The sequence below is a fragment of the Ooceraea biroi genome, chromosome 7, assembly GCF_003672135.1.
Source record: "Ooceraea biroi isolate clonal line C1 chromosome 7, Obir_v5.4, whole genome shotgun sequence".
In the NCBI taxonomy this organism is placed as follows: domain Eukaryota; kingdom Metazoa; phylum Arthropoda; class Insecta; order Hymenoptera; family Formicidae; genus Ooceraea; species Ooceraea biroi.
Genome location: NC_039512.1, coordinates 5,606,660 through 5,633,829, shown reverse-complemented (window position 1 = coordinate 5,633,829; position 27,170 = coordinate 5,606,660). Strand labels below are relative to the sequence as shown.

The 27,170-nt window shown below is 37.6% G+C and overlaps 5 protein-coding genes across 12 annotated transcripts in view; 2 read left to right on the top strand and 3 right to left on the bottom strand.

Annotated features, from left to right (window-relative positions):
* LOC105282039 (myocyte-specific enhancer factor 2) overlaps positions 1 to 6,076 on the bottom strand; it is a 72,937-nt gene extending 66,861 nt beyond the window's left edge. The window contains exon 1 of one of the 3 annotated variants that reach the window (XM_011343714.3): positions 4,830 to 6,076. The gene's annotated coding sequence lies outside the window, so the exon portion shown is untranslated. The remainder of the gene's footprint in view (positions 1 to 4,829) is intronic. The other 2 variants (XM_020032519.2, XM_011343711.3) reach the window with 2 other exon arrangements.
* Positions 6,077 to 8,107: 2,031 nt separating this feature from the next.
* LOC105282038 lies at positions 8,108 to 16,265 on the top strand. The gene is made up of 10 exons (XM_026971100.1): positions 8,108 to 8,983; positions 9,055 to 9,210; positions 9,317 to 9,526; positions 9,653 to 9,818; positions 9,903 to 10,035; positions 10,115 to 10,172; positions 14,008 to 14,676; positions 14,751 to 14,990; positions 15,089 to 15,207; positions 15,323 to 16,265. The coding sequence occupies exons 1-10, from the start codon at positions 8,642 to 8,644 to the stop codon at positions 15,573 to 15,575; spliced, it is 2,346 nt and encodes a 781-aa protein (XP_026826901.1). The 5' UTR covers positions 8,108 to 8,641; the 3' UTR covers positions 15,576 to 16,265.
* Positions 10,651 to 12,974, bottom strand: LOC105282037 (Down syndrome critical region protein 3 homolog). 2 transcript variants are annotated; one of them, XM_011343704.3, is made up of 6 exons: positions 12,219 to 12,970; positions 12,006 to 12,149; positions 11,357 to 11,749; positions 11,161 to 11,257; positions 10,953 to 11,078; positions 10,654 to 10,873 (listed from the first exon to the last, which is right to left on the bottom strand). In XM_011343704.3, exons 1-6 carry the CDS (start codon positions 12,273 to 12,275, stop codon positions 10,791 to 10,793), a joined length of 900 nt encoding a protein of 299 aa, XP_011342006.1. In that variant the 5' UTR covers positions 12,276 to 12,970; the 3' UTR covers positions 10,654 to 10,790. The 2 variants fall into 2 exon arrangements, with proteins under 2 accessions (XP_011342005.1, XP_011342006.1); XM_011343703.3 differs by having other exon boundaries at positions 10,651 to 11,078; positions 12,219 to 12,974.
* Positions 16,266 to 16,638: 373 nt separating the features above from the next.
* Positions 16,639 to 22,505, bottom strand: LOC105282119 (elongator complex protein 1). 4 transcript variants are annotated; one of them, XM_026971095.1, is made up of 13 exons: positions 22,300 to 22,505; positions 21,645 to 22,157; positions 21,085 to 21,516; positions 20,492 to 21,001; positions 20,191 to 20,417; positions 19,678 to 20,111; positions 18,504 to 19,596; positions 17,923 to 18,116; positions 17,534 to 17,810; positions 17,322 to 17,458; positions 17,076 to 17,233; positions 16,938 to 16,998; positions 16,639 to 16,857 (listed from the first exon to the last, which is right to left on the bottom strand). In XM_026971095.1, the coding sequence occupies exons 2-13, from the start codon at positions 22,092 to 22,094 to the stop codon at positions 16,802 to 16,804; spliced, it is 4,029 nt and encodes a 1,342-aa protein (XP_026826896.1). In that variant the 5' UTR covers positions 22,095 to 22,157; positions 22,300 to 22,505; the 3' UTR covers positions 16,639 to 16,801. The 4 variants fall into 4 exon arrangements, with proteins under 4 accessions (XP_026826896.1, XP_026826897.1, XP_026826898.1 ...); XM_026971096.1 differs by having other exon boundaries at positions 20,191 to 20,411; XM_026971097.1 differs by lacking the exons at positions 16,639 to 16,857; positions 16,938 to 16,998; positions 17,076 to 17,233; positions 17,322 to 17,458 and having other exon boundaries at positions 17,699 to 17,810; positions 17,915 to 18,116.
* A 679-nt stretch (positions 22,506 to 23,184) lies between these two features.
* Positions 23,185 to 27,140, top strand: LOC105282035 (ubiquitin-conjugating enzyme E2 N). 2 transcript variants are annotated; one of them, XM_011343699.3, is made up of 3 exons: positions 23,185 to 23,359; positions 24,789 to 25,048; positions 25,319 to 27,137. In XM_011343699.3, exons 2-3 carry the CDS (start codon positions 24,804 to 24,806, stop codon positions 25,527 to 25,529), a joined length of 456 nt encoding a protein of 151 aa, XP_011342001.1. In that variant the 5' UTR covers positions 23,185 to 23,359; positions 24,789 to 24,803; the 3' UTR covers positions 25,530 to 27,137. The 2 variants fall into 2 exon arrangements, with proteins under 2 accessions (XP_011342001.1, XP_011342002.1); XM_011343700.3 differs by lacking the exon at positions 23,185 to 23,359 and adding an exon at positions 23,779 to 24,032 and having other exon boundaries at positions 25,319 to 27,140.
* Positions 27,141 to 27,170: the final 30 nt, after the last annotated feature.

The window sequence follows — 27,170 nt, the reverse complement described above, 5'->3', positions numbered from 1 at the left end:
CCTCTTATTGGATACTCTTATTGGATGTATTATTTATTATTTTTCTAAGTTTTTCTTAGTTTGCACTGCAAACTAAGCAACAACTTTTAAACATATCATAGACATAATATATTCTAAAAATGCTTTCTCTGTCCATCGATATTTTCGTGTTCGCCTGTTATACTTATGCATTTGCGTAATACTGTTTCTGTTGTTATTAACTACAAGGCCTTCATCGGTAATTATAGTTTTTTACATCTTAATCTAAGTTTTTTAATTTTAATGTAATGTTACAGTTTACATTTATGCAATCCAATATTTGCGTATTCACTTATACCCAGAATTCAACTATTAATAGACATTCGCTTAAAAAACATTGCAATATGCAATTAAATTCTAACTTGATATTTATTGATATTTATGATGTATATATGCAAAACTGACGTTTCGCAATAATCGTCGATCAACTCTTTGCAATGAAATTATCATGTCGAATTATTTAAAAGCCGTGTAACCATATGGAAATTTTGTGTTTCGGTTCATTCTTAACCATCCAACAGCTGAATATTTATCAATGCAATTACTGTCTTCTTAAATGTTAATTTCTGTTGAGTGACATTTCTTTCAGAGATTATATTGATCACGTATGATATATTTTTATCTAAACAAGTAATTATTGAAGAATTACTTTCTTTCGATCTTTCGTGATTAAAGATTACACACATATTCTTATTTATTTGAGATAGCGAATTTAAAATTGTAAAAAATAAATGTACTCTAATTTTATGATAAATCCCATTACCTCGCATTATTTAAAATTAAACTTAAAAGATTTTTTGTAGTAAAATATTTTTATTTATAAAAAATTGATTGAAATTGCCATTATGCAACTATGATAATCATGGCAATCGTAGAAAACACATAGCAATTTTGAAGTAATTTTTCATCATTTCTCAAAACAAATCGATGATTTTCTAAATACTTTTGCATGTAAATATCCTAGATAAAATTATAATAAAGTCAAAATTTAATTGTCTGATTGATAATACTCGGTGAACAGTTTTGCGACTAAATTCTATCTGTAAATACCGCAATATTATAAATGTAGCGATAAATAAATCGCGAATAAGCCATTTTCTGCCTCGAAAAGTTATGAAATTTATTCGCAGATTTAGAGAGAGAAATGGAAAATAAATTATTTCCGCAAAATCAATGGATTGTATCAATAAAACACCAAGTATTTTGGATATTTTAACTATATTTTAAACTAACGTCGCGCGTAAAAAATATACCATACTGAGAAGCATTTGCCTGGCCTTGAAAGCATTCATTTTTATTAGTAACACATAAAATACTATGAAATACTATAAAAAACCATGTCCAATAAAAATCTGGAACTATACGTTATCATTTGCTTCTCGTAAAATTTTGGATCACTGATAATCCTTCTCGATAATGACAGTTCCAAGAAAAAAGAAGTTTTGTATTTGATAATGAAAGCATGCAGGACGCTTTTCTTTATGCTAAAACCGGTGTTTTCTCTCGAGAGAATGCCGTTTCATCTTCATGTACGTATGACTCAATGCGCTCGCACGAAACAGAAGCCCCAGCCGGCGCTTCGCAACAACCGTTTCCGCGTAAACAAGACGTTCTATCGCCGTGTAAAGCAAGCATCTTGAACTTCCCAGCGATCAGAAATTCAACGTACAGTTCATGGACCGGCAAATAAGTCCCATTCGGAAACGCACCGAATTCGCTCCCGGCTGGCGATGCGCTTTAAATTTGGGTCAGCTTGTGTTTCCACGGATTTGTATCGCCTGATGGATCGGTATTGTGACGAGCTTTGTGCTCTGCGGGGTCACATGGGGGGCCGCGGCCTATTGTCGCGTGGCGCCTGTTGCCTTACACGTTGTGTAGGTCTAGGTTTTCTCTCAAGCGCCGGCAAAGATGCTGAACGTGATAAACTCGTGGACTCGTGATCAGCGACACCGAAATGCATATAAAAGGCCGCGGACGCACACGCATTACGCCCTTCCACGTGCTTTTTGCAAGAAAATCCTATGCGTGCACATTATTTTGCTGGTCGAACATCTTTCTGCGGTGGCGCGATATTACGGATACGTTAAATTCCGATAAACGCGTAATAAAATCTGAATTAAGAGGTAATGCAGGCAATCCAACTGATTACATGTTTTCGTGAAGTGTCCTGCTCTTGAAGCAATCTTGTATCGGAGTTATACTCTTTAAGTTTTGATTATTCCTGGACATTATTCGTTTATAAATATGCTATTTCCTGCATGTATTTGGAAATTTATTTCTCTGCTTGGAAAAGCTCGAAAATATTTGTGGTTACAGGTCAAAGCCTTGACAGCGTCATACAATAGCCATACGCTACAAAAACGTTCACAGCATTTGAAATATAGGAATATCGACACGTGTTCATCACACCATCCGTATACACACACTATGTTAACGCACTACGATCTCTTTGGAATAATGTTTCCAACGTTCTATTATTATTATTCACATTATTCTTATCTTTTCTTGACTCTAACTGTATTCTCCTAGATAGATAGTTTCTACCGAAAAGATATTGTAATTTTATAATGTTAAATATTTTAAATAAGATAATTTTGATCTTGCAGTCAAATGAAGCAATATATTTCCAAATTAATACGATTAACTTGTCCCATTTTTGGATAAAATATGATAATATTAATATTTCTTTCTATTATCGAAAAAGTATTACATCGTCCCACTTATTCGAACAATTCTATTACTCCAATTCTGAAATTATCAAAATTTACTTGTAACATTGAAGAATAAAAAAAGTACTCGTAATCAAGGAATCAATTTTCGCGCAGTACCTTTCGACCCACTTCCTCTCAGTTATTTCAGTTAATCTGAAAAAACGCAGTACGTAAATTCAGACACTATGACACAGATACGGTTGTAAAGCTTTCATCGCCAAAACATTTTCTTCTGCTTTTTTTACTAAATGCACGCCTGGACGCGCGCACACATGCATACAAAAAAATTGCACAACGATCGAACGGCACTGCATTAATGAAAGATCCTCCTTTCTCTAACATGGAAGCACCATATTATCTACCGTATTGTTTACTGTACATCTGCAATGTGTCGATTGATCAAAATAATTCTATCAAAAAAGCCAAAAAGCCAAAAACAAAATATCCACAATATGTTTACCATACTGCAATTTTTTCATCAATTAAATTTAACAATTTTAACAATTAACCTGAAATTTAATATCTATTGAGAGTTACTACGTATTTAACATTTTTAGAGAAACAATCTAACGACGTACTTGTCATATCACGACGAATTAATGAGACAAACATAAACATTGGAAGTTGCAAATATCGGTGCACCCATGCACCCACCAGAGTTCTGCATTATCGGTCGCGGTTTTGCAACGACAGCTTCGATCTGCTGTAGATGGCGGCACAAAACGGCGCGTTGCAAAACAACATTGTTTTCTAACATTTAACAACAACCGCGATACACGGCGATAGGGGTTCGATATCTCGACGTCGCTGTGTCTTTATCAGCGCTTTGGCATAAGCAAATTCACGACGTAATGTCGAAAAATATGTTCCCTCGTACGCGTTTTCGCAACTGACTCGTTGTTAAACATTTCGAGCGTCGTTTCATCATCGGATCAATAACCAGTGCACGACAACAATGTATAACTGCAAACGCGACCTTACAGAAATGCATTCTTAACAATCGTGCAAAAATAAAATTCTGCTGAGAAAAGTCGTATTTGTGTATTTGTTTATACGCCTGTCATTTTTCAATTAATCATTAACGATCACACAACCTCTCGACGTCTTACATTAAAAAGGAACTTCTATACAAGATAAAAAAATCACAAAACGTCACACTGGCATCACATTCTCGTTCTCGCATACCATTACCGCGTATATTATGTTAGACTATTATGCAATTATCGTATGTTAGCATTAAAAGAAGCTGACAAGCAACAATCGGAGAATCAATCAATGACAATTATCTGTGACTGTAAATCGCCTCATCATACGGGAGCGCATAGTGGCATCATCATTCGCGGCATTCCGAAGCAGCGTTAACACGAGTTAGAGATCTCTCCGAACATGCTTCTTTCTCCATCAATAATCAAGTCGCACGAGTGCGATGTGTCGGGGAGGCAAATAAAAATCCATTCATTTTCGGGTTTTCGGGCTTTACGTCACGATCGAAAGTGAAAGATCTCGCGTTGCGGCCGGACCTGTATCGGAGCATCAGCCGGCTGTGGTCCCCAATTCGCCCGACACGTGAGGCATCCAATTGGAGCCAGTGCCCTCGATCCTCTCGATAATCGCGTAACACTCGTAATCATCGACGAATTCCCGGGAGCAACACCGAGAATCGCTCCGCCAATCCGGAGAAGAGTCATCGCGAGAGGAAGCTTAATAAATCTCGCGAAACGCGCACGATGCGTTCTGCTCGCGACCTTCGAGGGGGTGAAAATTCTTTTTCACACTCTCTTTCTCTCTCATTCTTTTCTTTTCTCGTTCTCTCGGGTTGCTTCTTCGAAATCCGAGAACAACGTGACATGCGTGAGTGCGGGCGTACATGTGTGCGTCGCGGCGGCTGCGCTCTCTCGCGCGCGCGCGCGCGCGCGCTTACACTCCCGAATGTGGGTACATGCGTGTGAGTATGCATGCAGCATGATGCATGTATCATGCGTAAGTGCGTGAGCGTCGCGCGCGCACGCTTCGCGAAGGACATGTCCAACAAACTTGTGCTCTGACGGACGACTTTTTCAAAAGTAAACAGGTGAAGCGAGTGGACAGTTTGTTACTTACGGTTCCGGATAGCCGGCGGTCCAGCCGCTCCCACACGGTTTCCCACGTCGCGCGCGTGCGTCGCTAATTATTTGATTTTGCACAGCAGCAACATTATTGTATGTCCACTAGGAAAAGAACGGGAGGGAGAGGAGGAGACAGAGAGAAAGGGACAGAGAGGGAGCGAGAGAAAGAGCGTGTCGGGCGGACGAAGGGAAAGAGGGAGAAAGAGGCAAAGGCAGAGACAGATAGAGAGAGAGAGAGAGAAAGAGCGTGTGTATGTGTCTCTATATATGTGTTATGTGTGCGACGGAAAGAGATAAGCGGAGGGTGAGAGAAGGAGAGGGAGAAAAAGACACCGAGAGTGCTCTCGCTTGATCAAAAGCACAATTTTCGTGACGTCATCGACGGTCGGGCATGCGCGAATGGATTTCGGTGATTTTCCACGCACGGCGAAACACGTGCGACAAAGTCGGTTGACGCCACTGCTGCTCCCGCACACGGCACTACATATCGCTAAGAAACGCGCGGCATTATCGCGTCGTGGCGGCGGCGGCGAACGGGCTTCCACGGATACCGAGTGCGATTCGCGAGAGCCACCGCGGCTGCCGACATCTATCCATCCACTCCCACTTGTTAAGTGACGTACACTGACGTCATCGATAGTTTACCTTGAGGCATGACATTGAGCCGCAGGCTGGCCAATCGCCGCATCGCGAAAATCCCGGCGCACACCCGCGCTCCGGCGGCCAATTTTCATTGCACGCGACGGCGCGCATGCGCAGTAGTGGCATCCTCTTCGAATGCTCATTGCGCCGCGAACTAGCTTCCTTGTATTATAAATACATCATTTCGCACTGTCTTTGTTTGTAGAAAAATTCAATTGACAAATATTTATACTGAAAAGTTGTAGTAATCTATATATTGCTTTAAATAGTCTAACTGATTTTAGCAATGTTAATTTCTCATTCTTTGGTAAACAAAATTTAAAAAAAAAATATCAAAATATCATTTATTTACAGTCTTTGTACTCTCTTGATCTTAAACTTAATAATTCTGAAAATATTAAATTGTCTTATTATTACACTTTAGAAAAGCAGAAAAGCGAGTTGTATTATATAAAGATATGCACTATAAAATTAAACTACAATTAAAACGTCGCTTAAACTTAGAGTGCACTGTATTTAACGTGCAACGTGTGGAATATCGTCACAAGTTAATCGCTTTCGTGCTCGAATAGAAAAGATGAAGTCGATATATTCTCGCGGCCGTGATTATTTCACGATATCCCTCACGGCGAATGTAACTCTTCCGCTCGTAATGAAAAACAGTGTGCCATTAACATGTCACGATCTCATATCATTAATATAACAGCAATATTTATGAAGCTATTATACCCCTTAGAAAGAAAGCCGACATTATACAAGCGGCAACGATGTATAATAATTAACTAACTTGTGCATTTACAAACATGCGGAATTGTGTCACTTTCTCTCTTTTTTCCTCTCTCTTCTGTTTTAATAAAATATAATATTTGCATTTCGTTTTCAGTCAAAATTTTCATTTATCTAACATCCACTTACACAAAGAAGAAATTTTTACTTTGTTTATTTAAATTATTGAATCTTTACATGCAAATACGTTATATCAATAAACTACAAAAATGAGCAATGTCGCAATCTTCACAAATCGGGATCGGAATTTGGGGATGTTCTGTAAACGGGAGGTGAGAGACGTTCTGTCACACATATAGTATGAACCCCACTGCGTTCTTCGCATACGGCGAGTGATGTCAGACGATACGACACACGGGGCGTGATGTCAGAGGAGCGCTAAACTGCGCCCGCGTGTCGTGCTAATCAGTAATAATCGGCGTGCCCACACGAAACCTCGACGCAGCGTGCGACATTTATATGCATAATCCTGAGATCACGCGAAAAATCGCGCGCGCTAGGTACATATATATATATACGCACGCATCGTGCCCGCGTGCGCGTTTAGCTAGGACATCTTATCACAATACTCCCGTCGCTCTTGTCGTTCAATCAATGAAAAAAGGAAACACACGAAATTTTTCACACGTTTTTTTAAATTTTATTATTATTATATATGTTAATGCATTTTAGTATAAGCTAATACAACCGCAGTTTGTTGCTGAATTAATTTTATACCATTGTGATTCGTTAATATGCGTTTTTGAAGAATGGAATAAAATTTTTATTTTATTTTAACTTTAGATGAATGAATGTTGTTCGTCCATCTTCGTTGTCAGCCCTTTTAATTTTCACGATATACGAGTTTTAAATTTACGCGTGCACATATCTGTATTATTATTATTATGATTAATATTTATATTTAGATTATCTTTTAGATTATGTATTACTTTATATATTCTTATCTTTTTTATATTTAGTTCTTATTTATCTTGCATATATTATATTATTAATATCTTGTTATTATGTTATTTTTATCTTTTATAGCTTTATATGTTCTCTTTATGGTATTTATTCTGGCGCTGCATCATCAGTAACTTACATTAGTTGATAAAATTTCTTAATAAAAAGTAAAAATAAATAATTGCAAATAGTCGAAATTATATGCAAAAATGCCATGGAACAAACGAAGATAATAAAACAAATGGAAGATGAATGTACATGGTTCATAGATCGCGAGAACGTTTCAGGGGGATGTTCACGAATTTTTTATGATAAATTTCTGGTGAAAGAAGGATAACAGATCCATCCTGAACGAACAAACATTATATTATAACGATCGCGTGGTTCAACAAACTGATCTGATTTTGGTGTATCATAAAGTTGCAACCAAGAAAAATCGGAAAATGACTATTAGACATTGTGAGTATTACGAATTATCGAGTATTAAAACTAATATGACAATAAATCATTTTATAATATTGTGTTACAATATTTGAACATTAATTTAATTTTCTCTTAACCTATAACTCATATTGTGTAATCATTATGTGCAACCTATTGTGATTTAATTCGCGAAATGCGTATCTCCAAAATTGGAGGAATTCGTTAGATAGTTTTATTAAATACATTTAGCAATTGTTACCATGAACGTAAAATTAGTTCAACGACGAATATGTTGCAAAGACCACTATAAATTCGAATACGCGTGGAGCAATGTCCCTAGACTCGAGAATTCAATATTGTTCCTGTCAGCTGTTTATACGTGTATGTTCATTATTTCCACAACATCATAAATTTCATAATAATTTGATTTGATCCTGTCATTGCATTGGGCATTTAAATCCAGACATGTCCAGAGTGAGAATAATTTTGCAAAACAGAACAAATGGAAAACTAGCGAATGATACTGCACTACTTTCTTGTGATAAATGTCTTAATGACACGTTTAAGACTTTGTTTAAGACTGTGGTTTGTGCTTAAGATGGGAACAAATTCTTTTTTGCAGAAGACTGACAATGAATGAATTTCTGTGTATTATGTGTTTGTTCTTTAACACGACGATAAAATCTACATTACAATTTCTACGACAAGACACAGAGTGCATCTTAATTATACTCTGTATCAAAATCTGCTAAAGCACTTATTAAATTATAGTTTTACATATGTTTTACATGCAAGGAAATTATGTTACAAGAAAGCAGATTTCATTGATCGTTGAACTTTGGCCTACGTGTCATTAATATGTGTCAATAATCTAACATAAAGTTTACCTTTGTACTTTTCTCCTTTACAGGAGAATAATAATAAGTATTATTTTTATTTATTTACTATGTCACTGTATTATCATTTTTAAAAGATATATCATGCGATATTATATCCTGCAGGTTTAGTACATAAATGATAATGGCGTGCAATGATAAAAATCATGAAGTGGCCAAAGGCGTTAGAGAATGGAAGCAGAATGGACAATGTCAAGCCTCGCAGGAGAGAACTGCAGCAAAGACTGGCTTAGATATATTATATGCATCTGGGATAGATCGGCTAACCAGTACAACTGATGTGGAAAATGCGGAGAAAAAGATAGCATCGCTAATGCATTTTCTGAAGAAGGATCCCAGAGCTGCCGATTTGAAGTGGTCCCTCTTCGTAGCAGCGTCCAACACTTACCGCTTCGACAGTTGCTTAAAACCGTTTCCACCCATGTACATCAAGAACGAGTGCAAGGACATCGAAGCTTTGGTACTACTTCTGCTCTGCATTCGTTGTATGACAATACGCATCGTCTCTCGTACATGCACATTTCTTTACAGAGAAGAGCAATAGAAGCAGTTCCTCCTTTGCCCATGTTATGCAGAGAACTTGGCGAACCTAATACGTACGAGGCTTATCGCGAGACAATAGAACTAGTATATTGGGTATTGTTACGACTAAGAGAGCCGTACATCAAAAGCGTGCAGAAGGAATGCGTAAGTTTACGTGTACTTGAGAGTGATTTGAGAGGACGCATTACCAGATCAAATAATAAAATAAATTTTAATAATTAAATAAATTAAATAAATATTTACATCGCAGTACGATTCGATACTGAGGAAGGTGCCGTTCGAGATGCCAGTCGCGACTCCAAATCTTATATTCCAAGTGGAAAGTACGAAGCAATCCGTGGCAGAGGAGAAGTGGAAGTCGAGCGCTAAGGGTCACGCGACGTTCTACGCGTACCACGGCAGCCGTCTGGAGAATTTCCATTCCATCGTGCATTACGGCTTGCAACAAAATATGTGCAAAGTACGGTAGAAATTGACATCAAGTTTGACTAGACTAGCTTGCTCACCTCGTATACGTTTTTGGTTCATCGAGAGAGAGAGAGTTGGGTGCAACTGATTAGCACTTTTAAATGGCACGTTATTTCAGAGATCACAATTTGGCAAAGGGATATACCTGTCGAGCGAATTGGGAGTGAGCTTAGCCTACAGCCCCATGGGTTACGGATGGGGAGGTAGCCTTCTTGGAAGCGAGATAAGCTGCATAGCTCTCTGTGAACTCATCGACCATCCTGATGTGAAGAGAGGAGACACGAGTAAGTATTTCTCAGAATGGCACTGATTTGCAACCTAACGCGGTTTGAAAGGCAAATTTCTACAATTTTGTTACGTTTTGCTAGGAGATAATGCACAGAACACATTGAACGACTCAGTGGGTGGAAGAATACCAGACAAATATTTTGTAGCGATAAATAGCGATTTAGTAAGAGTACGCTATCTGCTCCTCTACGCCCAAGATCTGCCTACATCCAGGTAAATTGTATAACATGTTTTTATCTCAATTAATAATTAATAAAAGTTCACTGCCGTAAATAATAATTTACTATTTCAGCCCTCCTGATAGTTCGGGATTGTTCTCATGGTTCAAGCAACACAAATTACTGACCTTTGTCCTCGGCTACGTCGTATTGCTAGCCTCGGTTGGACTAACGCAGAACAAACAAGTAGAGAAATATTATAGGCTATTTATCCAGAAAGCAGGATTCGAATAAAAGAACAATGAGAAGCACTTGACTTGCGATTAGCTGGTCTTGACGTAAATTTAAAAGGATTATATAAGTGCCATATTCTTATATAAAATTAGATTCCGTGTGCCAAGATGAATAGTACTATAAAAGGCTATAAATATCAAAAACTTACTCCATACATGTAAGAATTATTTTGTCAACCCAACAACTTGAATTTGTTTCACGACAGATGAGATATTATTAAAAAAAATTACTACATTATCACAAAAAATGTATGATGTAATTATGTAATCTCGTAAAGGTAATTGAACACCGTGAGACTGTTATAAGATCCATGAAGCTCTTTATTTTTGGCATTTATAGCCTTTTGCATCGTCGTGTTCAATTTAAATGCACTCGTTCATTGATGCGTGTGAAGAACGTGTGTATTATCTTTTATATACACTTTTTAAATGCATATATATGGTAACCAAGTAAATATTTTATATGATAAAAATTTACAAACAGTATTTTACAAAACCATTTTCTATTCTACAATTTTCAATACCGCGAGAGTATAATAGGAAAGTTCTCAGTAACCAAGTAGTCGTCTTCAAAGACAACGATAAGATTTACCTCAAACTCTGAAAAAGAATTGCATATCATCAATCTCTGTAACGCACGTTTTTTTTTGTGGGGAAGATGAACAGACGATATTCTTACCAACTTTGAAATTGCTCGTGCTCAAGGTAGGACATGTAAATAATCTCGGGAATATCATGTATATCGGAATGGCAAGATTCGTGCAAGCATTGCCCTCGCCAATTTGTATATTTTGTATCTCCGTCGCTGTAAAATATATCTTGGTGAATTTTTATTTTGTTACCGCGATGTTGTAATTTATTTTTACACATCTGCTATTTATTCTCACCATCTCTGGAGTATCCTTCCGCGCATCCGCACGTTTCCACCCTTACCAGCTGCAGCTCGATGGACTTTATAACAGCCTCACAGTGTTCAATTACTACCTTCAAGAAATTACTTAATTACACGATTGTACGCGATAATAAGTAAGGATACGATATCTTAAACGATATGACAATACATGAAAGAGAGAAGTTACGTACCTCTCCTGTCAGAGGCTCCGAAATTTTGCAGTACAAAGAGTCTAATCTTCCTGAAATACAAAACTTTGGCACGTTCGGTCTGTCCCTGGTATTTTGCAAGGATTCCGGCATGATTTTGAAGAACACGATTTTACTATGTTCCTTCTCGATCTTGGTACTTGGTTTGTCCTCCACTATGAACTCCAACGACTTGCTCACATCTTTTGCAAGGAAGCTTCTTTTTATATCACAGCGTATCAGGTACTGTATATTTACAAAGACTCCATGATACGTCTCGTAGAGAGACTTGCTTCCTCTTGGCTTTAACGGTAATTCAAACGGTATTTCTGTCTTGCCACTTGGAATCTTTCCCGATGGAGCAACATCTAGTGTATACTGCACCAACTGTATCGGCTAAAAATATTTATAATCCATAATAAAAGATTCTATACTATTTAAAAGCAGAAGTATTCACTAGATTAATATAAGAAAAAGAGGGAGAAAACATACTTGTGAGAGAATTAACAACTTTTACACACCAACGAATAATGTAATTTGGATCAAAAGCAAGAATTGTAGCCATAAGAAATTAAAACTCCATAAAAATTGTGTGATAAGCAACATAGTGAAGATTTCTTTACCAGAATCCACTAATAAAATGTACACTAACCTTAACCGAATTGTAAAACGCTTCAAAAATGCCGACGTTCTTCGAGCTAAGCTGCAAATTTACCGATCCTTCCATAGTAAGAAAAATCCCATCGTGTTTCACGTCCGAGTTAGTTTTCAGCAATATCAGACCAGCGACCACCTCCTGCAACATAACCTCTATTCCAAATCCGAATACTCGGCGAATATAAGCAGCATATATGAGACAACCAACCCCTTCGTGATATATTTTGCTTGCGCGTTTCAATTTTATGTCTATGTTGATAGACATTTTGCGGAAGCTCTCTAAATCCGTCTGACACTTGATAATTCAACACCCCTAAAATGATCGTCTCATCTACCAAAACAAGTCGCGCATTGCCAGGATTGTCGAACGACTCCAATATTTGTTAATTGAATCTACAAAATCTCGTGGAACTACGTGGAACTTGTAATAAAGAAATAAATCGCTGCTGCGCGATCGCTGTACGCAAATCTGGCAAATTGTGCGAAACAGCTGTTACGATCAGCTGATAAAGTTTATCCGCTGTCTTGTATCATATGACAAACTTTGCAGTTTAATAATATTATTATACGGCCGGGTGCGATTAAAAGCTCAGAAAGTAGCAAGAATAACAATTATAAGCAACGTGCGATAGTTGTTCAAGAACTTGAAGATAAATATCTGAATCTTGGAGAGAGAAAGAAAGCGACTTTGTAAAGAAAATATCAAAATGATTACAACATAATTAGACTACAACAAATTTTTTCCTTATACGTTGAAAGGAACAATCCGCATGTGTTTCTCGAAATTATATCTGTTTACATGTATATTTCGCTTATATCATTCCCCTACAATCTCTTTTGGATATTTAATTTTTTCTTTTCATTTTTGAGTGTATGCATTTTTTTTAGTACGAGTTTCACACCGGTACACATCGATCCCCTATTCAGGTTTCATCCGAGCGCAACGTTCAGCCTCGGCAACGTTTCTATCGCGGCTGTTTCGCTTTCGGCCAACCAACCTGAACCAACCGGCCAATCGGCCGACCGTTTGTCGCGACCTGGCTTGCGCAGTCGCAGAGCGCGCGGCGCTACCTTCCGCCGACTGACCAAACAAATTCAAATCAACAGTCGTTACTTCGAGAGTTGAACTGTGCTTGAGCTGTGTGGCTTACTTCTCGGAGGAACAGGCGCAGATTTGTGTTTACCGTCGCAGAGATACGAGTTTCCTGCGTGATTAACGATTAACCATGGCGACGAGGAATCGGACTACGGTTGCGGTGAGCTCACTGGTGTTCACGCGTGCGAAAAAAACGCACGTATAAATACTTTTTCAGCGGAGGTCATTTTGGCGGTCGTTGCTGCCTGACATCTTTAAATGCCCGTTGCACACTTTAAAGACGTTCGACCACGTTCTTGCAGCCCGCGTGCTCGCTCCCGTAAAACTCCGATAGCCGCACCACTCTCTTGGGAAGTGAGAATTTTCGAGCAAGATCCCTCGTGTTGTTAGAATTTTCCCTCTCGAGCGTATTTTCTCTCGTATTGACCCAGCGACTCGCGCTCACGATATTCGCGGGAAGTTGATAACGAAAAGCTCCACGTTCGAGCATTTTTTATGCTTTGTCATTCTCTCGAATGTTCACTATCTGTACGAATGAAAGCTATGAGCTTGAATTCATACAATGATGATTATTACAGCGCTTTTATCGCAGTACTCGTTGCCCTGCCCTTTTGCATTCTCCATCATTGAAAACGGAGTTTTTACGATTTGTATTACGATTAATTGACATAAAACTAATTATATTTATGATTAAATTGTAATGGATGAAAGTGGATAAAACGGATAAAAATGCTTACATATATAAAAACGTTTTATATATATTTATATAATATGTATAAATATATAAATATAAATTATATATTTGTGCTTTAAAAGTTTTAAGTATTTTAAGATTAGATATGGAATTTTCTTTGAATACATCGACATTCAAACACATGTTGAATATATTTGAATGTTACAGAATCATGTAAATCAGGAGAATATCAAGAATGTAAAGTCCTCGATAACTGCTGTTCAGGCAGGCAGAACGAAGAGAGCGGTGCTAGGTGAAATTAGCAATAAAGTTAACACTATGAGAGGTGGCGAGCCCATAGATAGGACTAGTCTATTGCAAAAGGAGAAGAAGAAGGTGACAGTGTCGCATCGGCCAGTTGTCAGAGTGGAAAACTTGCCTGAGAAGCCGCCGATGAAAATTGTAAAACCAGTTATCAAACCCATATCTTCCAACATGGATGAGAACTCCAATACAACAACTACTACCACTACAACTACAACTACCACTTCTACCACTTCTGCTACAACTACTCCTACAATTGTACCACCGGCTGCTGCCAGCCAAAAGAAAGAAGGCAGAAAATCATTTTCAACTGACCTATTGAAGTTTGAAGACATTGACGAACCAGATAAGGGGAACCCCATCCTAGTTTCCCTTTATACCAACGACATACACGAATACTTGAGATCGCTAGAGCACGTGTTCCCTGTTAAAAAGGGATACTTGACGGGTCAAGAAGTCACTCCCAAGATGAGAAGCGTACTGGTGGATTGGTTGGTCGAGGTGCATCAACAATTTCGACTGATGCAAGAAACATTGTATCTTACTGTTGCGATCATCGATCGCTTCTTGCAGGTAGGGCATCAACGAGGCGAGCGGCTAATTTTCAATCTTCTTGTTCAATCTTATCGTTATATTTATTGTTGCAGTCCTGCAGAACTATAGATAGAAAGAGATTGCAGCTGGTAGGCGTGACGGCTATGTTCATTGCCAGCAAGTACGAGGAAATGTATTCACCGGATATAAGTGACTTTGTATACATCACGGACCAGACATATATGAAGTCGGACATACTGCAAATGGAGATGCTCATTGTGAAAACTCTGGATTACTCGTTCGGCCGACCATTACCACTGCACTTTCTTCGGAGATACAGCAAAGCCGGGAAGGTACGTGATGTTCGTATGGACTTTTGAGCCTCTAATTGCATTTTATATGCACGTGTCAGTACAAACAGTTTTTCTAAACGTATTTATTTCTTTGTAAGGCGCTTCCTATACACCATACGATGGCCAAGTATTTCCTGGAGCAAAGCTTGGTCCACTACGAAATGTGCTATTATCCACCTAGTCTCATTGCTGCAGCGGCGATATATCTAGCATTCCTGTAAGAAAGAACTCGTCTGACGAGAAAGAAAATTGAAAATTTTGCGTACTTCAATATCAATATGAAATAGCAGGGATTGCCGGGAGTAATGGATAACGTTGCTTCCTTGTTGCAGAATAATCGGTAACGAAGAAGACGAAGAGAAAGAAATCTGGACAAGTACACTAGAACATTATAGTACCTACTCCAAGGACGATGTGTTACCTGCGGTACACGATATAGCTGCTATAATAACTAATGCAGAAAAGAGCAAATATCAGGCTGTGAGGAAGAAATACGGTCAGGGGAAATACATGAAAGTTAGTGTTCGACCAGAGCTCAAGTCGCCAACTATGCTTGCTCTTGTGGCAACGAGCAATGAAACATAAGATTTGTAATAAAATATTTGTGACATTTCTACGATGTTAAGACATTTTCAATAAGATATTTATTTGTCGCATTGAATGTCGCATCGTGAGTACAATAAATCTGATTGCGGACGATACGATGGAAATGAAAGAGAGAGAATGTGAGTGAGAGAGAGAGAGAGTGTATATTTTAAGGCGCGATAAATTTTATCACAATGATGAATGTCATAGACATTTGATGCACAAATTACTTATTGAAGAGTCTATCGTTTACGGTCACAAAGTAGAAAAAAGGAACGTATTTAGAGATTATATACAAAAGTTTGTTAGTATAAGCATAAAAATTTAGTCAGGTAATACTGATGGACTTTATTTTGGACTGCCATAGTGCAACTAGGTACAACGGAAATCGTAAGATGCACTTTTATAAATGAATATTAAATAAAGCTTTTAATTTTTATTCCTAGCTGATTATAAACATATATTTTAATTTTGATACAAGTCCTACACAAATACTTTTAATGTTATCGTATGAAAATATGTGGGTATTCCAAGACATATATATACTTCATCTTTTGTGCTTTTATATCCATATTTTCTCAAATATAACTTTTTTCATTACTAGTATGAGAGGGTGTCAATTTTACTGTTTCATAATGCGGATTGCACAAAAGTTATGTATCAAAATAAGAATAAAAATTTTTCAGGGGATATATATATATATTTAAAAAAAGAACTACCTATAAAAATTTTATCAATATGGTGATAAAAAAATTACAAAAGTTGTACTCTATAATTGTACGTTACATTACTCTATACCTTATAATATGTACATAAAATAATTATTATAAAAAAGTATATGCCTTAAGCAGGTGATAAAATTTTATATTGTTAGTTAAGAAATCCAAATTTTAACGTTTCCAAATTTATAAATATTTAATATATATATCTGACTATTTCGCAATTAAATACAAGCGGCTATTATATATACTTAGGCCCTTATTAGCTATAAATTTAATAATGATAATATATCAAAGAGATTAAATTACTAACTATACATATATCTTTGTAAATAAATATCTAATTCACCATAAATCGTTTATATTTATTTATATTACAGAATGTTATATGCTATGCCACAATACAACATTAGTTTCTCAAGTATTTTTCATACGTTAATTTATATCATTTATTTATATCGTTTGAAAAAATTTATAAAAAATATATAATTCCGGAAAAAAATTGTTTTAAATTACATCTACACATGACACGTTAGTCTCAGGCGGAAAGAATATAAATTGTTCTGAAACAAGGAGGAAATCATTAGAAACTAATCAATGCAACAAGTATTAATATATATATATTTATATTATTGGCACCTACCTAACGATTTAACGGGTGCGAGTAAGTCCGCAATTTGTGCTTCTGTATAATTCGGTTTTTTCTAAAAATAGATCAAGAAATATTAATCATTATATTCAATTAAAAATTGATATAACGCTTTCAATGATCACTACTTACCATTAGTTCCTGTACACTCGTGGGGGCATTTTGATCCCAAATTTCAGATTTACTATTTTCCGCCAAACAGAGAAAGCTATTGATTTCGTCCTGAAGTTTCCGCGCACTTTCTTCTAAGTTGAATTTCGCTAATATTTTAAGAAGTTCGGTCCATTCGTCTACAGAAAGTAAAGCACATTAACTCGATCTATTCAACAGCATTAGAATAAAAGCACGTTAATCATCTCATTGCTTCTGTGAACAAACCTATATTTTTATATACATCGGCAATAATATAGTAAAGAGCGCTTATTAAGCCAAAATCTTCAAACATGCTGCCTTCTTTCAAACTCAAGAGTTTCCTTTCTTGCTTTCTGCGATTCTTACTCGATCGATAGCTCCTTCTAAAAAAACAATATTTTTATCACTTTCTTACATCACAACCACCAAAAATAAGTGTGACAAAGAAATATATTTACCCGGATCTGATAGATGTTTCCGTGTTTCTAGTTGAGACAGTATCCGCGATACTGATTGTGTCACTAAGCGTGCCCGTAGCATTATTCTTACCCATAACATTGGGCATCGATTTAAGTAAGGAAAACATTTCACTATATACCAGCTGTCGGTTTTCACTCATCCGTGATCTCAATAACTTAAGGCGCGATTTATATTTCAGGAAATCTTCTTTAGTCTTGTTTAATTGCAGTAATAAGAAATTTACATGCTCGTTTATCCCAGGTTTAATAAGTGTCTCTGTAAAAACAAAAGAACAACGGATTGTATTATTGTATTAAAATCTTTAATCCTAATAAATAATTTTTCTAAGGAATTTTACTAAATAATTATTTCCTCATTACCAACTAACCAGTTAGATCTGGACGATACAGATCGCATGCCACCCGCATTGCATGTTTCCAGTTCCTTCCTTCGCACAATACAGCGATGGCTTCTTCGGGATTGTTCAAATAGTTCAATAATACCATGGCCGCGCCATCATACTTTCTGTTTGCCCTTAAATCCCTCGCTGCCCTTTCATAACGTACCCATAAATCTGGAGGGCTGAACAAATGGTATTAGTATTGAGCAGTATAAAATACAGCATGTGGCATACTATATAATACGATATGTAATTAGAGTTGTAATGTTAGCTTTAATTGTAATTTAGTATGTATATAAGATAGGTAAGAAATGGAGGAATGAAAGTATGAGTGGCTAAAAAAAATTGTAAACCAAGTCTTTTCTTGTTGGCAGAAGCTGAAATAAAATTATCATTATTTTTATACGATATGTATTATTATCTCGTTATGCAATATAACGAGATTTGTTTATTTAAAGAAAAGAGGATTATGTCTCTATAATTTAATTATCTTCACTTCTTTATATTTGTAAAAAATACTAAATTACAATTAAAAGTAATCTTTTTCATTCTCTCTCTTAAATCCTTACCTTAGTTCCATTTGTTTAAATATTAAAATAGCATCTTCCCAATTGCCATCTAATATGAACGCTTCTGCAGCTCTGTCCAGCTTGTGAATTTTATAAAACATCTTAGCGGCATTGTGATACATTTTCTGTTCGATTAAATATTCCGCAAACCTTTTAGCTATTAATTTATATTCCCTGGTATTTTCCTCAAACAATTTCAATGCCTCCTGATACAAGTTATGATTGCATATTAACTTTAGACACGTGTCAAATCTATTTAAATCTTTGGCTATATGTACGAGTGCCGATTCGTAATTCTTAAGATGTATGTCGACAACATACTTCCTGTAGTGTTCATCCATAACTTTCAAGCTATTTAAAAATGGTAAGTACTCTCTTGGATCTTTTTGTGATTTGGAAGCTATAAACGTTGCCAATTCAAGATCGTACGTGCTTAATGCGGTATCATATAAAGCATTAATATCCACTGTATTCAGTAAATAGTTCAGTGCTTTTTCAGCAGACACGTGAAGGGAGCACTCTTGTGCATTCTCCAACGGTATCAGCTCTTTTACTTTAGCAAGAGCTATTGCCAATCCTTTCTCGCCTTGACTTTTCAATAAAGCTATCAATATTGGATGTAGCAGTTCATCCGCATTCTGTCGTTTCTCCATGACATTTCTTAATAAATTACAGATATGCATCACTTTATCGACTTTAATCTCCTCGCTATCTGATCTTCTTTGTTTTGATGACTTCGACAGATCTACGTAAGAAACTGAATATATCGTTTTAGTGACATCTTCATTCGTTAACGACGACAAAAACAGACTCAAAAATTCGCCACTCGCAACGCTCTCTACGAACTTCTCGGCATTGTCGGTAAACAATTTCGGATCGTGGTCGTATATCAAATTGAAATTCATACGTTGCTTTCTCATGTAGTCGAACGCTTTCGCATAGTTGCAAGTATTTAAATAATCTTTAACTATGTTCACCACTAATACTCTTGGTTCTACACATTCCAGATTTCCTCTGGGCATCTGCAAAATTGTCCTCGATCCTTGAGGCACCACTGCAAGTATGTAAGAGTTCCTTTCGATGCGTCTAACGTCTGTAACAATAAAACATCAAGTTATGAATTAAAGATTATTAAAATTATGAAATAAAATTATGATTTTTAATATTCTTTTACCTTGAATTCCAATCGGTAGATCACAAGACGATACTTTATCATCTTTGACATGTTGAGCCCAGTGTTCATAATCGAACTTGTCTCGCTTCATTTGTTCCATAGGTTTAATTAGAAATGGGATGCATATTAAAGTGTTTTGCAGCGTCGTAAACAGTAAGGCGTCGGTATGTATAAAGTAACTTAGAATCGACTTGGAAAATTCACATCCATCCACCAACAAACGATTTGTATGGGTTAAAGCAACGAGGTACTTTTTTTCTTTACCGCCGTATTTCGTAACGTCTACTTGACAGCACGTCTCGTTCAGTGGAATATTCGTCAGTTCGACCGACTTTTCAGTAAATTTATATACACATCCATCTGACACTACATAAGCTTCATCGGGATCAGGAGAAGCGACTATATGTTGTATCGAAGTGCCCATGGGCCTTCCCCTGTAAAGAGAATATCCAAGTTTATCTCTCTAACAGATGCGATCTCGCGTATCTTATCCGGAGAAACTGAACTACGTACTGTAATTCGACTGTAATAACACCGTCTTCCCCAGAATCCATATCACGTAGACGTAGAACACCCACCGCATCATTCAAACCTGGAGCAACTACCGAACACAATACAGTATCCTTCGTATACCATAAAAAGTGACTCAAAACGTATGAAGTGTCCTCAATGGTTATGTAATCGTAACAGCGAATATTGTATTTCTTGACTATTTCATATGCTATTCGAGGATCCTGAAACTTAACAATTTATACATTACAGATAAGCTCTGCGCATTCCAGTGTACGTTATAACGTTCTTACAATATACTTACTATTTTTCGCTTGCAAACAAAAAGGTTATTATCACTTGTGATGATGCAGAACATATTGCTGTTTACATGCGATGTCTCATCGTTGACATCTGGTGCAAATGCAATAGCATTTACTGGTAACTTAATGTCTACAGTGTAATGGCACAGTGGCGGTGGGACAACTGCGCTTCTAAAAGCAGTAATTAGCACTTTGTATCCGTCAATGACACCAACCACGGCCAGGTCGTCCGCAGTTTGTCCTCTGCTACGATTGACGCACCAATTGAACGAGAGAGCTCTAAATTCCTTTAATGATAATAAAATCAATCTGTTTTTATTGTCCGTGAATTCTTCAGGTGCCCATGTCGCGTACAGTAATGGATTATCCGCAGCAAAGGAGATAGTTTGTTTAAGATATAAATGATCATTAGTTTCAGTCCATAATTGCAACGTTGTACAATGGGGTTCCAGTACATGTTTACAAGTCGTAGTCAAAATGCTTCCATCTGGCGACCAAAATATATCCGTTACCTGTAACATATCTACTTAAAGAAACTTGCTATTTTATACAAGACAATCAAAAACTTCGACACTGCACTTATATGCATACGTACGATTAGTTTACTCGGGTCGAAGGGAAGTGTAAGATTCTTAAGTTTAAGACCATTTTTCTCATAAAATACAAAAGCAAGTTTATCATCACTTCTCATGGTCGTTGCGATCAGATTTTCTGATGGCTTCCAGGCGAAGGCGTCACCAAATTCGTCTAAATTTTCGTTGCTACAGACCAAAGTACCCAATTTATCATACGTTCTAAAGCACCGCTGTTGTGTCTTGGGGTGTACAAAATAGACGGCAAATAATTCACAGTCATCGCGCCAACTAATCTGAGTACGACACGTATTCGATTCATTCGTATTCGGTTCCTCCCTCTGCTTAATTGTAGCCGCTGCTTTACCCAATGAGCCATGAAACTGCGTCTCTTTTCTACCCCAACCAACACTAACGAATTGTTGACTTCCGAGATCTGATGAATATAAATCCATCTGCAATAAAATTATATATATATAGTTACGTTATATTATAGCGCTATCATAGATGAAACACACACACACACACTTATTTTTCAATGAGAGAAATTTCTTAATTTTTGCTCATAACTATAGAACGTTACCTTTGCCACTACTTCAAAGCCTGCAACCATGAGAATCACAGTTCCCACACCCGTCACGACTGCGATGATTTCATGATCCGGACTAAGTTTCATACACTGTAAGCCATCATCAAAGTGACGCGCTACATCGCACTTACAACCATCTGAATCAGAAACTTCTATCTTCAAAATATCACCATCCTCGTATGCGCAATATAATTCTTGGATTGTAATGCAATACTCCAATCCGACTACTTTGGTGCACTCTCGCTCTACAATACTGCTATGTTTCTCAACACATTCGTCGGAATCCCTTGTTATTATATACAGATCGTTATCCAACATAACATATAAATGAACATATCCACTTGGATCGCTGGCACATTGTATTCTCGAAATTTTATCTGGCTCAGCATCTTGTAAAAAATAGATCGCCTTGCTAGTGTATTGGTCTACCGTTAAATTCTTCATGACCTTTACGATTGTTGGTACCACGAGTGTTTAGGATCACACGTGTGCTCCTTTAACCTTGTCCTAGAAGTATCACCAAGAAAGATAAAATTTTAATAAGGAGATTTATACGCGCGTAGCAATTACAAGAAAATATGCAGTATGCGTCGTGAAGTTAAAATTACTATTTTTAAGTGACTAACATTACTTCCTATCGATAGATTACCTTTGAAAACACCTCGTGTCGCACCCGCTGTCTTACACGTCCTTCCGTTTTGCTTCACAATAGAACAATATTCCCAATCCCCCCAATCCCAATGGCAATAGCGAACAGTCACGTACAGTCGCGTGGTGCGCAAGCTTAGCTCTACATCGCGCATGCGCGAACTGCCGTAGCTCATTTCAAATATTCCATAGAATTCGCGATAAAAGCTAGAGAGGCGTCATGTGCGCGTCGTCGTCACAACTTTGCGTTCTCGGGGAATTGGTGATAGTTGGCGACGATGCTGCAAATTAATTCAGTGCTCTTTTCGAGGAAATGAGCCTTTACTTATACAAAAGTAATAAACGGTCAATCTCCGAAATATCTTCAATACTTTTCCGCATTTATTGGCATTTACTGATCAATTCTCCCTCGAGAAAGTAAACAGAGGCTCAATTTCTTTCAAAAAAGCGGAAAAAAGCACCGAATTAATTAGCATATCATCGCGCAGAGCGAACAGACGGTACATGATCCCCAAACTGACACGCGCGAGAACGCGCGGCTCGGTCAACGGACCGGCGCGAGCAGCGCCACCAAGGCGAGATAGGATGAATTGCGTGGAGCGAAGGACTGACTATCGACTAGCCAACCGATCGACCGACTAGCCGCGCGATACGCGTCCACGAACGGGTGGAAATCAAATTAGCGGGCTTCGATCGAATTTATCCCGCGGGTACCCACGCACCCGTAGATCACCGGCCGGTTTCCCCCTCTCCCCAGAGAGTCGGCTGCGAGGCCGATCGACAGCCGACGACGACAACGACGACGACGAGGACGACGAAGACTGTGGCGGTGGTGACGGTGACGGTGGTGGTGGCGGCGGCGGCGGCGGCTACGAGAACGAGCAGCGCGTAACGGTGGCGTTACCGTTGGAAAATCGACGAGGACGGCGGCGGCTCGAGGTTTCTAGAAGAACACGGGACGCCGTGAGAGGCGTCCGCGGAGAGAAACTGCCGGGACGATTCGCGCGCGCGCGCGACGCTGCGGAAACGTGAGCTGCGACGGATTCACGGCGAGAGGAATCGTACGTATCACACGGATCGGGACGTCACACGTCGGGCCGCGGGTCGTGTCGCCGCGTCGCATCCGGGGCGCCGATAACGGCCGATCCGGAGCCTCCCTCTCTCTCTCTCTCTCTCTCTTTTTCCCGCTCGCTCATTCGCTTTCCTTCTCTCTCTCCGCCCTGTGGATTGTCGCGCATCGTTACGCGGCGGCTCTCTTTGTTTATGCGGATACGCGTGATCCGTGCCTCGTGAAAAATTTGCTGACCATTCGTCCCTCCTCCCTCCCCAGGGAAATTGTGGGAATTGTTCGTCGCGTGCCATTTCTCATGCGTTCGAGGACTTCACGAGCGAACTCGAGCGACCCCGGTTCTCAAACGCAATCTCCTCGGTAATCCCGGACACTTGGCAACGCGCGCCGTGGACCCGCACGTACGCATACCTATCTGCCTAGCTACGTGTAATCCGTGCATTGCGCGCGCGCGCGCGAACACACATACATGCACGTAGCACGTACACGCAGCAAGTACGTGTACATTGTACGGTGCATTGCATGCTCCTCAGTGTAGCAAGCTGTCACAACGCTGTCAATTCGCGGCCGATTGCCGTCCGTCTGTTTGTCAAGTGTCGCCTAAGGGAAAAAAAGGAAATCGATTGCTGTTCGCTCGACACATGCCGGAATATCCGTGATTTACGGTTGGTAAATCGCGTGCTTCGAGATGATCCTCGCTCCGCCAAGTTGTGTTTTGTGTGAGAAAAGAAGGGTGGAAGGAGAGCTCTCTCTGTGTCTCTCTCTTTCTCTCGGTCTTCGATGATGTGCGAAAGACGCTAACAATGTTGCTCGAGATGTTTCTCACGTCAGCGTGTCTATCCTGTTTATGTGATTTATCTGTTTGTTGTTTTTAAAACGGTTTTATTACAAGGATATTTGTTGATACTGGTGTGGCTAGATGTTTATTAATTTATTGTTTTATTACTGGCGTTGATATCCATTTTGCGATTTTGGATGACGTAAACGTTTTGTTAACCTTCTTACGATGGATCTTTTCTTCCGTCATTTTGGTACAAGTGTCTCGAGATACTTGAAAAAGTTAAAATTGTGATACTACGTTTTATGATACACGTGTACAATCAAATATATTTTATTGTGTCATTCCTGAATTAAAATTTGTATAACAAACTATTGATTTAGAATTATTTCATTGTAATCGAATAAAAATTCTTTAGAAAATTGCTAAAATAATGGAGAAATAATTTTTATGAGAAGTAAGATAAGTTTTAAGAACGAAAGGGTTGACAAACTATCATGATGTAATTAATTTTAGCGAATTCTTTTTCAAACAGTTTTATTCAAAAATTTCTTTTCAAAAATTTTTTATATCATATTTAGATCTAACAGGCTAAAGTTTAAGAAGCTAATATGCAATAACCTGAAATTCTTCTCTCTTATAGACTTTTGCTTAAACAATGGCGGCATTACCACGGAGGATTATTAAGGAAACTCAGAGATTAATGCAAGAACCAGTTCCTGGTATCAGCGCTGTACCAGACGATACAAATGCTAGGTATTTTCACGTAATAGTAACGGGACCTGAAGATTCGCCGTTCGAAGGTGGACTATTTAAACTTGAGTTGTTCCTACCAGAAGATTATCCAATGTCTGCTCCTAAAGTTAGATTCATTACAAAAATATATCATCCAAATATAGACAGGTAAGAATAAAGTTGATAAAATTTCCTTTGATCATCGAAGGTGCACAAGTTTCATTTTTATTACGTCACGCATTGTACAAAACGTAAAAATTGCATTTGATGACTAACTGTTTTTCTTTTTAACTACATGAGTGACTAAGTGACACAGTTATGTACATTTATGTGAAATATAGATTGATCATATTGAAAAACAGCAAAGACGAACTCTGTCTTGGCAATATATACATTAATTATATTGAATTGATATATTATTTATCAATTGATTTGCAGATTGGGCAGGATTTGCCTGGATATTCTCAAGGATAAATGGAGTCCCGCACTTCAAATCAGAACGGTTTTGCTGTCTATACAAGCGCTGTTGAGCGCACCAAATCCCGATGATCCTTTGGCAAATGATGTAGCTGAACTTTGGAAGGTTAACGAAAGCGAGGCGATACGTAATGCCAAAGAGTGGACTCGAAGATACGCTATGGACAACTGATCTCAGCCTTGTCAGATCGCCCACGACAAAGCAAAGCGACGTTATTCCTACCTTTCCCAGACTTTTGATCACCTTACCCGCACCAACTGCGTATCCCGCACCTGTGTCCACAATTTTGCTATAAAAATAATAAAAGTTTTGTAAGAGTAAAACAGAATGGATATTTTCTATATCGTCGGGGAATGCAAAGCAGTGTCGGATTTATTGAATTCAGCTCGTTGAGAAACCTCCTACATTAACGTCGCGCGTCTGCAAGAGGAAGCAGCCTCCCTCGGTGAGAAAACGCGATTAGATACATTACGATCATAAGTTTTGCCGTTGTGTTAAGCAAGATAATGCGACCTTTATACAATCCTCTCAAATACGTTGCTATGAAATCCTGTGCAATTTACAATTTATATGTTTTCCTTATTTCTACTGTATTGTTTAGTCAATGAATTCAAGTGGTTTATGTTTTGACATACGAATTCTTTTCTTGCTGAGACAAGCTTATTATGTATACTGACTGGTTGTCTGTCTGAAATACACCATAGATTTAAGTATTCTTGCATACTTATATATAGGATTAGGGAAGAATAAGATCGAACATTATGAAATTACACCATAACAGCTGTTATTTATCACATGTCTTATAGTTAATATATTAAAGAAGCCATGAGCATTTTCAGTCTGTGTAAATTTAACATTGCCTTTTAAATCTACACTTGATCTATTGCGAGGTGTCAAGGTGTCGTCTATGAAGCATACAGCTTTTAATTATATATATATATATATATAATTTTATATATATATATATATATATATAATTACAATGAAGAAGAATGTTCAAATACGTCTCGTCTACTCAAAAGAATTATAAGTCAACTATATACGAATGAATATCTTCCATTATTGTGTTAGTAACAACATCGCCAATAAATTGCTTAATGTGTGTAAATATAAGTAAGAAGAATAAAAAGATTTCTTTATTATATATGTTACAATAAAGAAATTTATATTTATTAAGATAATAATATACATACAAGTACGAGATAAATTCCCTTACGGGAAAGATCTGTCCCCAGTACATGAAAATCATTCTTTTCCGATGGTTGCTTGCGCGGAGGACAGTGTAAGATATATGGGAAATTATATAATACATATAGAAATTTCTTTTCGATAAATAACGTTAATGAGCATAACAATAATTCACATAAAGAGCTGAAAACTGCAAATATATTTCATATTGTATAATGTTAAACGAATAGGAAAATGGTAGAAACAATGTCTTTGTAACAAATGGTGGCAAAGAAACGATACATATACTGATAGAGATATTTACTCGTCATGCATTGGCTCAATGAATAATATAGTTTATTCATGGTATAGTTACTATGTGACAAGAATAATGCTAGCGGTTTATATCTGATGTTCGTTTCATTGCAACAAATATGAAAAAAGCACAACCAGTTAGTATATAAATATCTTGTGAGAAACGGAGGCTCTTACGAGCCGTTTTTTCTTTTTAATAATTATTACAACAGAGAGGTTTTGTAATCTGTAAAGGACACGGGGATAGATTAAAACAATATTGTAGATAATCTGCAATAATAAAGAGATTATTATTAAGAGTTTGGGATATATAGAGTAATTATTCTCTGT